Source organism: Hyperolius riggenbachi, chromosome 8, assembly GCF_040937935.1.
Source record: "Hyperolius riggenbachi isolate aHypRig1 chromosome 8, aHypRig1.pri, whole genome shotgun sequence".
NCBI lineage: Eukaryota > Metazoa > Chordata > Amphibia > Anura > Hyperoliidae > Hyperolius > Hyperolius riggenbachi.
Genome location: NC_090653.1, coordinates 218,747,553 through 218,760,585, shown reverse-complemented (window position 1 = coordinate 218,760,585; position 13,033 = coordinate 218,747,553). Strand labels below are relative to the sequence as shown.

At 45.3% G+C, this 13,033-nt stretch overlaps 1 protein-coding gene across 7 annotated transcripts in view; it reads left to right on the top strand.

Annotated features, from left to right (window-relative positions):
- MVB12B (multivesicular body subunit 12B) overlaps positions 1 to 11,057 on the top strand; it is a 245,602-nt gene extending 234,545 nt beyond the window's left edge. For all 7 annotated transcript variants that reach the window (XM_068248176.1, XM_068248171.1, XM_068248175.1 and 4 more), the window contains one exon: positions 10,501 to 11,057. In XM_068248176.1, the coding sequence (XP_068104277.1) occupies positions 10,501 to 10,587 (87 nt within the window). In that variant the 3' untranslated portion in view covers positions 10,588 to 11,057. The remainder of the gene's footprint in view (positions 1 to 10,500) is intronic.
- The last annotated feature ends 1,976 nt before the right edge of the window (positions 11,058 to 13,033 follow it).

The window sequence follows — 13,033 nt, the reverse complement described above, 5'->3', positions numbered from 1 at the left end:
TGGTGCCCTCGCTGTCTCCCTCCGATCCTCCTGGCCCCGCCGGCAGCCACTTCCTGTTTCGGTGACAGGAGCTGACAGGCTGGGGACGCGAGTGATTCTTCGCGTTCCCAGACACATTAGCACCCTCTATGCTGCTATATGGTATATGATATATGCTATAGCAGCATAGATGGTGCTATTGTGGCCAGGAACGCAAAGAATCACTCGCGTCCCCAGCCTGTCAGCTCCTGTCACCGAAACAGGAAGTGGCTGCCGGCGGGGCCAGGAGGATCGGAGGGAGACAGTGAGGGCACCGGACAGCTGCAGGGGGCTATTGGAAGCCCCAGGTGAGTAAAACTCATTTTTTTTTTTTACTTAAGTGTCCCTTTAAGTGTATAACCTTGTGTCACCATCACATTATCAAGGCTCGCAGAGGAGAATTTGAGGGCCCTGAAAACTTTTTGCAACTTGCAGCATTTAAAGTATGTTTTAAAGTCATAAATTGCAAATGTTGTAATTTAATCTCGGATTTAGTGATGACCCTTTGAAAGGCTTAGGAGCAGGAAAAGCCACATGTAGCTTATTAAAGGAAACCTGAACTAAGCAGACAGTATAAAGTGCGGTTTCTGACTCAGTCCTCAGTTTTGAAAATGCTACTGACCTGGCTGCTGTACTCTGCTTTTATGTTTCTGAGTCACTGACCCAGAGCACAAATAGATATCACATGCTCTGACTGACTATTGGCTGCATAGTTGTTTCAGTATTGTGGCTCACGTTCTGCCAATAAAAGATCAACGTTGCAGCCAAATAAAGATGACAGCCCCCACATATGAGTGTGTATGTAAAGTTAAAAGAAGATATTGTTGCACCTGTTCTGGAATGACTATAGATTTACTGTGATACTAAACCTTCCATTGTCATATGGTGGTGAACAGAACTGCAACCTGACTGCAGCCATTCCGGCTGGTTTATACTGCAAGAGCTTTTTCTAAGTGCTTGTGATTTGAAAAGCTCTTGCTAATGTAATGCCATGTGTGTGTCCTCACTTGAGCAATGCGATGTTATAAAAAGCACCCATAGCATTGCATTAGATAGAGCTTTTCAAATCACAAGAGCTTAAAAAGCTCTTGCATTGTGAACCAGGTTTTAGATTTAGTGTTGTGAGCTGAGACCATTAACCCTCCTGGCGGTCTATTAAAAACCGCCAGGGGGCAGCGCAGACGGTTTTTTGAATTTTTTTTTTAAAATCATGTAGCGAGCCCTAGGCCCTGTGCAGCGGCATCCCCCTACCCTCTTCGATCGCCTCCGGCGATCAGGAAATCCTGTTCAAAGAACGGGATTTCCTGGAGGGCTTCCCCGGGATGACGTCATGGACGTGGTGACGTCTAAGGGAGTCCCGATCCACCCCTCAGCGCTGCCCGGCGCTGATAGGCCAGGCAGCGCAGAGGTCTAGGGGGGGGGAGGCTCTGGCGCGGGGCGGCGGCGATCGGTGTGCTCACGCAGCTAGCAGAGTACTAGCTGCGTGCAGCAAAAAGAAAAAATTGCGCAAATTGGCCCAGCAGGGCCTGAGAAAACCTCCTGCGCGGCTTACCCCGAACTACGGGGTTACCGCCAGGAAGGTTAAGAGCCAGTTTCCACTTAGTAGGAATTCGTAATGCGATTTTTCGCATTAAAAATGAAACCAATGCATGTCATTCAGGGCTGTGGAGTCAGTACAAAAATCATCCAACTCTGCCTCCTCCGTTTACGAAACCTCCGACTCCAGGTACCCAAAATTGCTTTGACTCCTTAGTAGTCTTATTTTTACAAAGTCTATAGATTTGGTTCAAAAATCATCTGACTCCTCAGTTTATTGAAATCACTGACTCCGAATCCAGGTACCCAAAATTGCTCCGACTCCACAGCCCTGATGTCAATGGAGTCACTCCACTGAATGCACATTTTTGCATGTGGTGTGATGCAGAACAAATATGGATTGCGTGCTGCAGATTTCTGCACCATACATCTGTTACCCATGTGATGATTGTTCGACGCATACGAAAATTTGCATTAAAATTTGTATAATAACACCAAAAATTTGCATGCAGAAAAACTTATGGGACATGTAATTTCCTATTGGAAATGGACCGTGAGAGCTCAAAACCACTTGCAGCGTTTGTTTGCCAGCATTTTGCGTTTTCAAATTGCTCTCCCATTCACTTGAGTAAGAATCATGGTAAAATTGCGATTCCCAGGTGAATGGGAGAGCGTTTTCAAAACACAAAACGCTGGCAAAAAACACTGCAAGTGGGTTTGAGCCCTAATAGTTTAAACCGTACACCATACTTATCTAAGGAGAGGGAAGCCTCAGGATCCTATTGAATTGAATTGACAATCACATTGGGGCCACACAGCTCTTCTTTCTGGTTCCAAGTGCGCGCAATAGCCGACTGAGCCCGCCTGCCCATGTGCGCAGGCTCCGTGCTACTGCGCATGCGTGGGTATGTTCAGTCGTCCATTGCGCGCAATTGGAACTAGGAAGAGGAGCTGCGTGGCCCCAATGGGATTAGTGACAATTCATACTGCGCATGCGCTGACGGTCTCGTATGGCCATTGCGAGCATCTGGAACCAGTAAGAGGAGCTGCGTGGCCCCAATGCGAAGAGGGGCTGTGCACAGCAACGTGGGGGCAGGGCTGTGGAGTTGGAGCCGGAGCAACTTTAGGTACCCGGAGTTGGAGTCGGTGGTTTCATAAACTGAGGAGTTGGAGTCAGAAGATTTTTGTACCAACTCCACAGCCCTGGGGGGGGGGGGGGGGGAGGGGGGGGGGGGTTGGGGCGAAAGCCATGCTCAGCAGCAGGGGGGCTCGTTTGAACCAAGGAAAGCCTCAGTAGCATCCTGAGGCTTCTCTCCCCAGGAGTAAGTGTTAGATTTTGAACCCTTCGGCTCGGGTTCGCTTTAAAAGGAACTTCAGATGAAAAATATATGGAGGCTGAGCTATTAATTTCCTTTTAAATCGCATCTGAACTGAAAGTGATATGGAGGCTAACATTTATTTCCTTTTAAATAATGCAGTCTATCCTACTGATCCTCTGCCTCTAATACTTTTAACCACGTACCTTGAACAAGCATGCAGATCAGGTGTTTCTGACTAAAGAGTAACTGGATTAGCAGCATGTTTGTTTATGGTGTGTGATTCGGACGCTACTGCAGCCAAAGAGATCTGCAGGACTTCCAGTCAACTGGTATTGTTCAAAAGGAAATAAATGTCAGCCTCTATAGGTCTCTCACTTTGGGTTCCTTTTACGTCACTGCTAGGTACAGCCACGTTGGTACAGGGACATCATTAACCTCTTCCAATAGCTCTGTTGCAGTGGTGCTGGGAGGGGAAGGTTTAGGATTAGGTGCCAACGGGGAAGAAGGTTCAAGTGAGTCTGAAATCATTGTTAAAAAAAAAACAGATACTTTCTAAGGAAAGGGAAGGCTCTGGGTCCTAATGAGCCTTCCTGTTCCTCTCGCGGTCCCCGCGGTCCAGCACTGGTACCCCGGTTCAGATCTCTCACCGCAGCAGGCTTCGGAAGTCTTTGGGAGCCCGAGTACTCCCCAATAATGGCAACTCCGTACATGCGCATTACGGAGCGGGCCATCTTCCAGAGCACTTGGGCTCCCGAAGACTTCCAAAACCTCCCAAGGTAGGAGATCTGAATTAGGAATAGCGCTGGAACACTGCTATTTAAAGCAGTAGTAGCTCCAGTTTCACATTTGTAGGGGGAAGGCACAATGGCTGGCTGGTGGGGCCCATTTGGCCAATCAAAATCGAGTTTGTATGGCGAGCTTTACATATTTTTTTGCCTAACTCAGGTGATAAAATTGTGGTTAACTAGTTCAGCTATGATGGGAACTGAATGTAAACATCACAAACAGAACTTAGAGGCTTTTAGCAAAGCAGATTGTCCAAATGATGGTGCTATTATGGAAGAAAAGTTACCAACAGATGTACTTGGCTAGTTGGCTGGCATTCTTTAATCCTTACTTGCTAGCAAGCTGCTCCTGTGTGGACAGATCACAGACAATACCTTCCAGCCTCCTGCCTGTGTCTCTCTACCTCCTGCCTCTTCCCCCTCCCCTTGCTTGTAGAGTTGTGAAACACTGTGTGTAAATCCGTATCTTAGTAGCTAAGCATTGCTACAAACTAGAGCTTGTGTTTTACAGACAGGAACCTCACCTATGCACAGGTGGGGTAATTAGTGTCTCAGCTAGGTGGATTCCATGTCGCTGAGACATTATCTCCTCTGTGCATAGGTGAGGTTGCCTGCAAAACATGTACTGTTGGGGAGTCATGAGGACAGGTTTGAGGAACACTGGCCTAAAGTTTGCACCTCAAGTGTTGGTGTTCCCATGGTGAAATTCACATTGTGGGCAGTAGCTTAGTCAGTGTGGCCTGTGACAGTTGCAATTACATGCAGCCAGATGGCAGTGCTTGGTAACACCATGCGTGTCACAGTAAACATGTGGTGGCTTTACCCGGTGGCCAGAAAAAATCTTGTGCCGCGTCCTGGGATGGCAACCGCCATGTTTGGATGCAATTTCATGGGAGGGCCACTTGGCCACACATACATGCAAAAAACAGCACCAGGAAATTCGGGCACAGGGCAAAGCTGACAAATGGCTCATCCTTCTGTAAAAGTCCTGGCAGCGTTAATTACTATCCCCCCTCCAGGCCGCCATTGACTCTGGGATAAGATGTAATTCGGCTGCCAGCTTTTGCTGGTGGCCGAATTACACTGTTTTTATATTCATTTGGGCTCTGTTTTTTGACGACACCCAAATTATTGTCTGAGTGGTGCTATAGCCCTAATTCACATTATAGCCCATGGCATTGCATGGTGCGCCCACAATTCCCTGCACCATTTTGAGTTGTTTTACCTGTCCGCCGCTGCTAGCCGGTGAACAGGAGAAGCTGCCAGGCGATACATTCACCACCTTCAGCTGCTCATGGTAAAGAGAACTAAGGAAGGTGGAAATGTGTCCCAGTGTGCATCTTTTGCATGACAAGTTACCTTTAGAGTTGCCATTAAGTTACTGGATGTTATAAGCAAGTGAGTTTCATTGTTTTGCAATGTGGGAATGTTAGTGCAGGAGACGTTCTCATTCATAAACAATGGGTATATTTTAGAGTGAGTGAGGCTTCATCTAATAAAGCAGGGCTTAACTCCTGTTGATAGGAAGATTGTTAATCTATGTGATGCTTATTTGCTCAGTGTGCAGTTCTGACAGTTAGTGAATTCCATCTTCTATTAAATTAATCTGTCTCCTGTGATTAAGGCTGGCAGTTCATTTTGGCTCTTTGCAGGGGGCTGTTTAATAGTGATGGGAATTATTCCCACTTAATGATACAGGGAAACAAATTACCATTAATGAGCAGGGCTCAAGCTTTTTGTATTAAGGGACCGTCACATTTTATTTAATATGCGCAAATTGTTTAGATATAGTTTATAGCCTGTCGCATTATTGCAAGCTATTTTTAAGACGTATGCTATAAAAAGAACATTATATGAATGTAGATAAGGGTAGAATCTATTACATGCAATGCCTGAAGCCTAACTCTCTATCTCCCCATTTACTTTTATTACTGGACTCACATGGCGCCGTCACCCCTGTGGCCCTCCCTGTGCCACTGTTTGTCCCCACTGTGCTGCTGTCGCTGTCTCTGTCCTTTCCCACTGCTCTACTATGTCCACACTGTGCCTCATGTTGCTCCTGTCACCAGGCACCAAGCTGCCAGGTACAAATGAATGCCTGTGACATTTCATTAAAGTTCCTAACTCTCATAACACCGTGTCCCGGCAAAACTCCACGTCCTTCATTGTGCGGAAAGTGATGCTGAATAGCTTAGCAACACTTCATGCTTGTGGAAGATGTGTCCACACATATGTACTGTATTTCTAAGTATTTAAGCACTGGTCATCTACTCAGGGCCGGTTTAAGCAACAATGGGGCTCCAGGGCAAAATAAACCTGGGGGGCCCCCCCAACAGATACCCCGGAGCAAAAATTGGCATTAAGGGACCTTTTTTTGCAGCTGGTATAGTCAGGGTTTGAAGCCCCAATCGGTCGGAGCTCCACATTCTGGCTACCCCAGCCTGCATGGGGGACAAGGGGTTAAAACGTTTCAGGAGGGGGCACCCCACATAATTTAAAAAAAAAAATTCCCACACTCTAAACATTAAAAAAAAAAAAAAATTGGGAAAATAGGAAAAAAATGCCATAAAAATACCATATTGCGGCTGTATAGCGATCCCTGGGCAAAACGCTGCGTATGGACCCCCAGGAAACCCCGTCAGGAAATGTATTGCTCTTTCTTTTGATACATGTAAAATTACACTACCGTTAGGTACTAAAAGTGACACTTTAAAATCGATTTTCTCAGGAACTATAAGGTCGATTTGAAATTTTTTTTTTCCTCTTGTAGCCACTGGGGGCCCCTACAAGCTCTGGGGCGCTGGGGCAGCTGCCTCCTTTGCCTCTATGGTAGCGCCGACCCTGCATCTACTTTCCATGAATGTTTAAAGAATGTAAAGACTTGGGCTCCTCTAGTTGTCCTCGTGCCTTTCCGTCCCCAGCTGTTTCTGTTGCACCATTGCTCCTCCATCCTAACTACTTTCTATCCAATACTGCGCAGCCATCACTAAATCTTCTCCAGCCCTACTTCATGTTCACACATCCCTACTACTTCCTTCCCCATACTGCTCCAGTGTTGCTGATATGCAGGTCTCTGGTCCTTCCTTTCCCATACTGCTCCAGTGTCACTGATCTGCCTATCCCTGCTACCTTCTTTCCCATTCTGTTCCAGTGTTTCTGATCTACAGATCCCTGCTCTTTCCCATACTGCTCCAGTGTCACTGGTCCGCAGATCCTTGCTACTTCCTTTCCCATACTGCTCCAGTGTCACTGATCTACACATTCCTGCTTCTTCCTTCCCATTCTGCTCCAGTGTCGCTTATCCACAGATTCTTGCTACTTCCTTTCCCATACTGCTCCAGTGTCACTCATCTGAGAATCATGCTCCTTCCTTTCCTATACTGCTCCAGTGTCACTGATCCACAGATCCCTGCTACTTCATTTCCCATACTGCTCCAGTGTCACTCATCTGAGAATCATGCTCCTTCCTTTTCCATACTGCTCCAGTGTCACTGATCCACAGATCCCTGCTACTTCATTTCCCATACTGCTCCAGTGTCACTGATCCACAGATCCCTGCTACTTCATTTCCCATACTGCTCCAGTGTCACTGATCCACAGATCCCTGCTACTTCATTTCCCATACTGCTCCAATGTCACTGATCTGTACATCCCTGCTAATTCCTTTCCTATACTGCTCCAGTGTTACTGATCTACACATCCCTGCTACTTCCTTTCCCATACTGCTCCAGTGTCACTGATCTACACATTCCTGCTACTTCCTTTCCAATTCTGCTCCAGTGTCACTGATCTGAAAATCATGCTCCTTCCTTTTCCATACTGCTCCAGTGTCACTGATCCATACTTCCCTGGTCCTTCCTTTCCTATACTGCTCCAGTGTCACTGATCTGAGAATCATGCTCCTTCCTTTCCCATATTGCTCCAGTGTCACTGATCCATACTTCCCTGGTCCTTCCTTTCCTATACTGCTCCAGTGTCACTGATCTGAGAATCATGCTCCTTCCTTTCCCATATTGCTCCAGTGTCACTGATCCATACTTCCCTGGTCCTTCCTTTCTCATATTGCTCCAGTGTTACTGATCCATACTTCCCTGGTCCTTCCTTTCCCATACTCCTCCAGTGTTACTGATCCATACTTCCCTGGTCCTTCCTTTCCCATATTGCTCCAGTGTCACTGATCCATACTTCCCTGGTCCTTCCTTTCCCATATTTCTCCAGTGTCACTGATCCATACTTCCCTGGTCCTTCCTTTCCCATATTGCTCCAGTGTCACTGATCCATACTTCCCTGGTCCTTCCTTTCCCATATTGCTCCAGTGTCACTGATCCATACTTCCCTGGTCCTTCCTTTCTCATATTGCTCCAGTGTTACTGATCCATACTTCCCTGGTCCTTCCTTTCCCATACTCCTCCAGTGTTACTGATCCATACTTCCCTGGTCCTTCCTTTCCCATATTGCTCTAGTGTTACTGATCCATACATCCCTGCTACTTAATCTCTCATACTGATTCAGGAGTGTATGTTAGCAAGGGAAGTTAGGTTTAAGCATCGGGATGGGGCTCACATTGAGCATAAGTTAGGGATGGGCGTTTAGGAAGGGGGATTAGGAAGGGACATCAAGAGGGGGTTTTGTTGGAGAGGAGGAAGGTCATGGATTAGGATGGAAAAAGGCAATCTGCTGGGGAAATCTGTTCAAAGGGGTAAACGCTGAAAACTTATATTGTAGTCATTGGATGTTACTGATATTTAAACTATTAGCCCCGCCAGAGGACAAACTTAGTGGCAGAAGCAAACATCACAAACAAGCATTCAAGGTAAGCAGTAGCCAAGCCTCACATTCACTGAGAAAGTACAATGACAGAAACTCCCATGTACATAGATTTAAAAAATAAATTAGAAAACATGAGACAACTAATTGACACTCCTCTCTGTAAATGCTGTGCATTTAACTACTTAAGCACAGGTGTAACATATGCATACACAGACTAAAAGCTTCCTCATCTGACTGGCAGTTCATACTTTCTGATCTACATAAATAATAAATGAGTTTTGCCAATCTCTGTATTCACAGTACCATCTGACAATGATGTCAAACCTGCTGAAATCCAACTGAGCTGGCTTCGTTAAATAGATCCGTCCTGCTTAAAGTGGATCCGAGATGAACTTTTACTCATTGCATAATTGTGTTCCTTTCATATAGTTTATAGGGCATTCCTCAAGCCAAATACTTTTTTGTTTTGTTTTAATACTCTAATTCCCTATAAACTAAACAAGCCTCGCCCACAGCTTCAGAGTGCCTTGGCACTGTAGCAAGGGCTTATGGGAACTCAGTCTGGGCAGGAGGAGGAGGTTACTAGCCAGAGATTTTAGAGGCAGAGGGGAGGAGGGCGGAGGGAAGGGGATTGAGCTGAGGGCTGAAGATGCTATCAGCTTGCCTTTGTGTAATGTCACAAACAGAACATGGCTTCCCTCATTGTATCACAGGAATAAATGATCATAAACTGTTGAAGCTGTTTGCAGCTAGATTTGCTGTGCAAACTATCAAAACTTTAGATAAGATATATAGACAAGTTACTTGTCAAAGTTCGTTTTTCATCTCGGATCCGCTACGAACCACATATATGTTGTTCAATTGTGATGAAACAATGTAATTTGATTTTGGGGAAAATTCTCTAATTTAATTTGTTTGCTTCAGTTGAACTGTGTGTGTGTCAAACAAAAGCCTGCTGGTGGTACGTATCCAATTTATCTGTCCCCACAGTATTCTTAATCCTTTAGATTGCAAGCCTCTGACAGGGTCCTCCCTCCTAGTGTATCCAACTTGATCATGCCCCACATTCATAGAGTGCCCTTCCTGTGGACTGACTTGGATTTTATTGATTTATGTGGTTTATTAGACTTAAAGGAAAACTGTAGCAAAAGGGCTATGGAGAGACTGACATATTTATTTCCTTTTAAGCAATACTAGTTGCCTGGCTACCCTGCTGATCTTCTGTCTGTAATGCTTATAGCCATAGACCCTAAACAAGCGTGCAGCAGATCAGAGGTTTCTGACATTAATGTCAGATCTGGCAAGGTTAGTAACATGCTTGTTTCTGGTGTTATTCAGACACTACTGCAGCCAAATAGATCAGCAGAACTGCCAGGCAACTGAAATTGTTTAAAAGGAAATAAATATGGCAGCCATATACACAATTCATACTTACCTCCCGTGTAGTCAACTCATTAATCTCTTTCTCCTCTCCCATATCCTGTCTGTTCACTGTGATCAATGGAATTCTCCATCCTCATTTTTAAATATGGAGATGACAGCTTCCGGGTCAGCATTCCATTAACCTGTAATATGGCCCACTTGAGCCATATGGAAACATGGGCATTACCTTTCACATTAGTTGTCCTTTCAGTTATAACTGATAGCAACTGATATAGTGGAAAAGGTCCCTAAGGCTTCCTATCCGACTAGATCAAGTCGGAACTGGAAGCAATCGTTGTGAGGTATGTAATATTGATTTGCTGGTACATCATCTGTTTATTTAAAATCATTTTACTCAGTTCAGGTTCCCTTTAAACTCCATTGCATCATCATGTACCTTGTCCGTCTCTCTATTTATTTACTTTTTCAGCACTGTGTAATATATTGGCTCTTTATAAACACAATAAATAAAATGGTATATACTGTATAGTCTTTTTTTTACTTTTAGTTTTGCAGTTTAGAGACTTACCACAAGATGGCAGTGTTGATATACATTTGGTTGAAAGCAGATCCTATACACAGGTACATCTACATGGTCCTTGGTATGAATAATGCCCAGTTGACAGGCCTTTCCGCTTTGTCTTCCACAGTATGACTACAGCTTCAGAACAGAACAAAGTGCTGCAGCCCGTCTGCCCCCCAGTCCTGCCCGCTGCCAACAGATGCCGCCGCCGTGAGGAAGAGGAAGGCGGATGATGGATTTGGCACGCACAAATACTACTGAGCAGAACCCATTGCTGCTGACCCTCTGACCCTAACTTCTAACCCTTGATCTGCTCCAGTGGCAGAAATGAAGAGTTGGTGGATTTTTTTCTAACAGATTTTTTTTGTATTGTTATTTTGTAAATATAGTTACTAAAAAAGTAAAAAAAAAAAATACATTGAGTTGTATTACTAGTTGTGGGCTTGGCCAGGTCGGGCTCAGCTCCGTACAGTGTTACCCAGTTCCAAGTATGTCCGCACACATCCGTCCCCGCAAGGCGACGTCACAATGGGTTGGTCTGGAACGGTGACGCCTGGCATTGCAACGTTTTGTGACCTGATGTGACAAGACCTGAAAATAGTAGCACATAAGTTATTTGCTGTTCATTTGTAAGTTGTATAATGGCATCTTTTATACATGCTACAATAAACGTATTGTGCATGAGGAGCTTGGAATGATTACGCTGACCTACATTGTGATGATGTATAACAGATACATGCCATAGACAGCTGTGTATTCACAGGGTCTGCCTATTGCTGCGCAAGAAGGGGTGATCAGATCATGCCAGGTAAGGTAACCCATAACAATCAGATTGAAGGAGCTACAATGAGCAAGATTTGAATTAAAAGTGGATCTGAGCTCAGAACTTCCTCTCTGCTCTAAAAGATTAGGGACAGTATTAAAACAATCAGGGAAAATGTATTGGTTATGATGCACAGTACCCCCCCCCCAAAAAAAAAGCCCTAAACATTTACTGGATGACCTTTGTGGGAGCAAAGGAAGGGTTAAAGCAGGGGTCTCAAACTCGCGGCCCGCGGGCCATTTGCGGCCCTCGATACAATATTTTGTGGCCCGCATCGGCAAAAGCTTCCTTATAGTTCGCTTCAGTGCTCCCAAGTAATCCGCCGCATCCCCGCCGCTAAATGAGGGCTGCAGAGCCTCCAAATCGCCCGGGGGGCAATCCGCCGGCATTTCCTGGAAGGGGCAGAGCTTTCAGCTCTGCCCCTCCTGACGTCAATCGCTGCCTCTCCCCACCCCTCTCTGTGAAGGAAGAGTGAGAGGGGCGGCCAGAGGTGGCGATGCGCCGCAATTGTGAAATCCCTTATGCGGCCCAGCCACATCCTGACTTTGCCTCCTGCGGCCCCCAGGTAAATTGAGTTTGAGACCCCTGGGTTAAAGCATCTGTCTTTCCTGTATATCCTCTCCTAGCTCCCAGAGTCATGCCTACTGATTACACACGTGTTACACTAGTGAAGCTGATTTATACAGCTTTTTTTTATGTGGAATGAACAGTTTTCAGTCTGTTCTTTGCAAGAGCTTGGGTCTACTCTGATTTATAGTTAAGTGTGCTTAAAATATTAGTGGGGTGCTGATCAATAATGTAATAGGTTTGTATGAGGTACTGGCACAAATACTCCAGTATGTACCATAAAGGCTGTTGCATTTGCAGGCTTGCCTTCTGTCTGTATCACTGCCTCCACAATTGTGTACTGACTCTCTGCACTCCTTCCCACCTCTCTGATGAAGTGCTGGTTAGATCTGCAAACACTAGAGCTGACAGCATAGACTGGGGGTGGCTCTGTTTTTTTGTAAAGTAAACAATGACCTGATAAGCTTGTATTTTCAACAGGAGTGAATTTAGTAATGCATGTATATGCAAAGCTCTGTCTCCAATGTGGACCCGTTTCCACTAGAGCGAATCTGCATGCGTTTCCTGCATGCAGATTCACATAGACAATACAAGTGGATGGGACTGTTTCCACTTGGCAGGATTTCTGAGTGTTTTTCTGTGCAGAAAAAATCTGCACGGCGGACCCCGCAGAATTCGCATACCGCTATGCGAATCGCATACAATGTATTTAATAGGACATTCGCATGCGTTTTCGTATACAAATTTTACAGCAAATTTTACCATGAATTTGCAGGTGTTTTCGCATAAAATCAATGTAAAAGCACACAGGCACTGATATGGTTAAATTCGCATACTTACTAACATATGCGAAAACGCCCGGATTCGTGGTAAAATTCACATACGCATGCGAATTCGTTTTGCATTTTCCGCGACTAATTCGCACCGCACAAGTGGAAACGGGCCCTTAAAGATACCTTAACTGAGAGGGATAGGAATGTTTCCTTTTAAACAATACCAGTTGCTTGCGCAAAAGGTGGATCAGCACAATTTTTTGCAGGTAGGCACTAGTCTGTTTTTGAGTAGCGCTGCTCATTTCCTTGCTAAATACCAGTTGCTTGTCAGTCCTGCTGATCTCTTTAGCTACAATAGTGGCTGAATCACACACCTGAAACAAGCATGCAGCTAATCCAGTGTGACTTCAGTCAGAGCACCTGATCTGCATGCTTGTTCAGGGCTGTGGCTAAATGTATTAGAGACACAGGATCAGCAGAATAGTCAGGCAACTGGT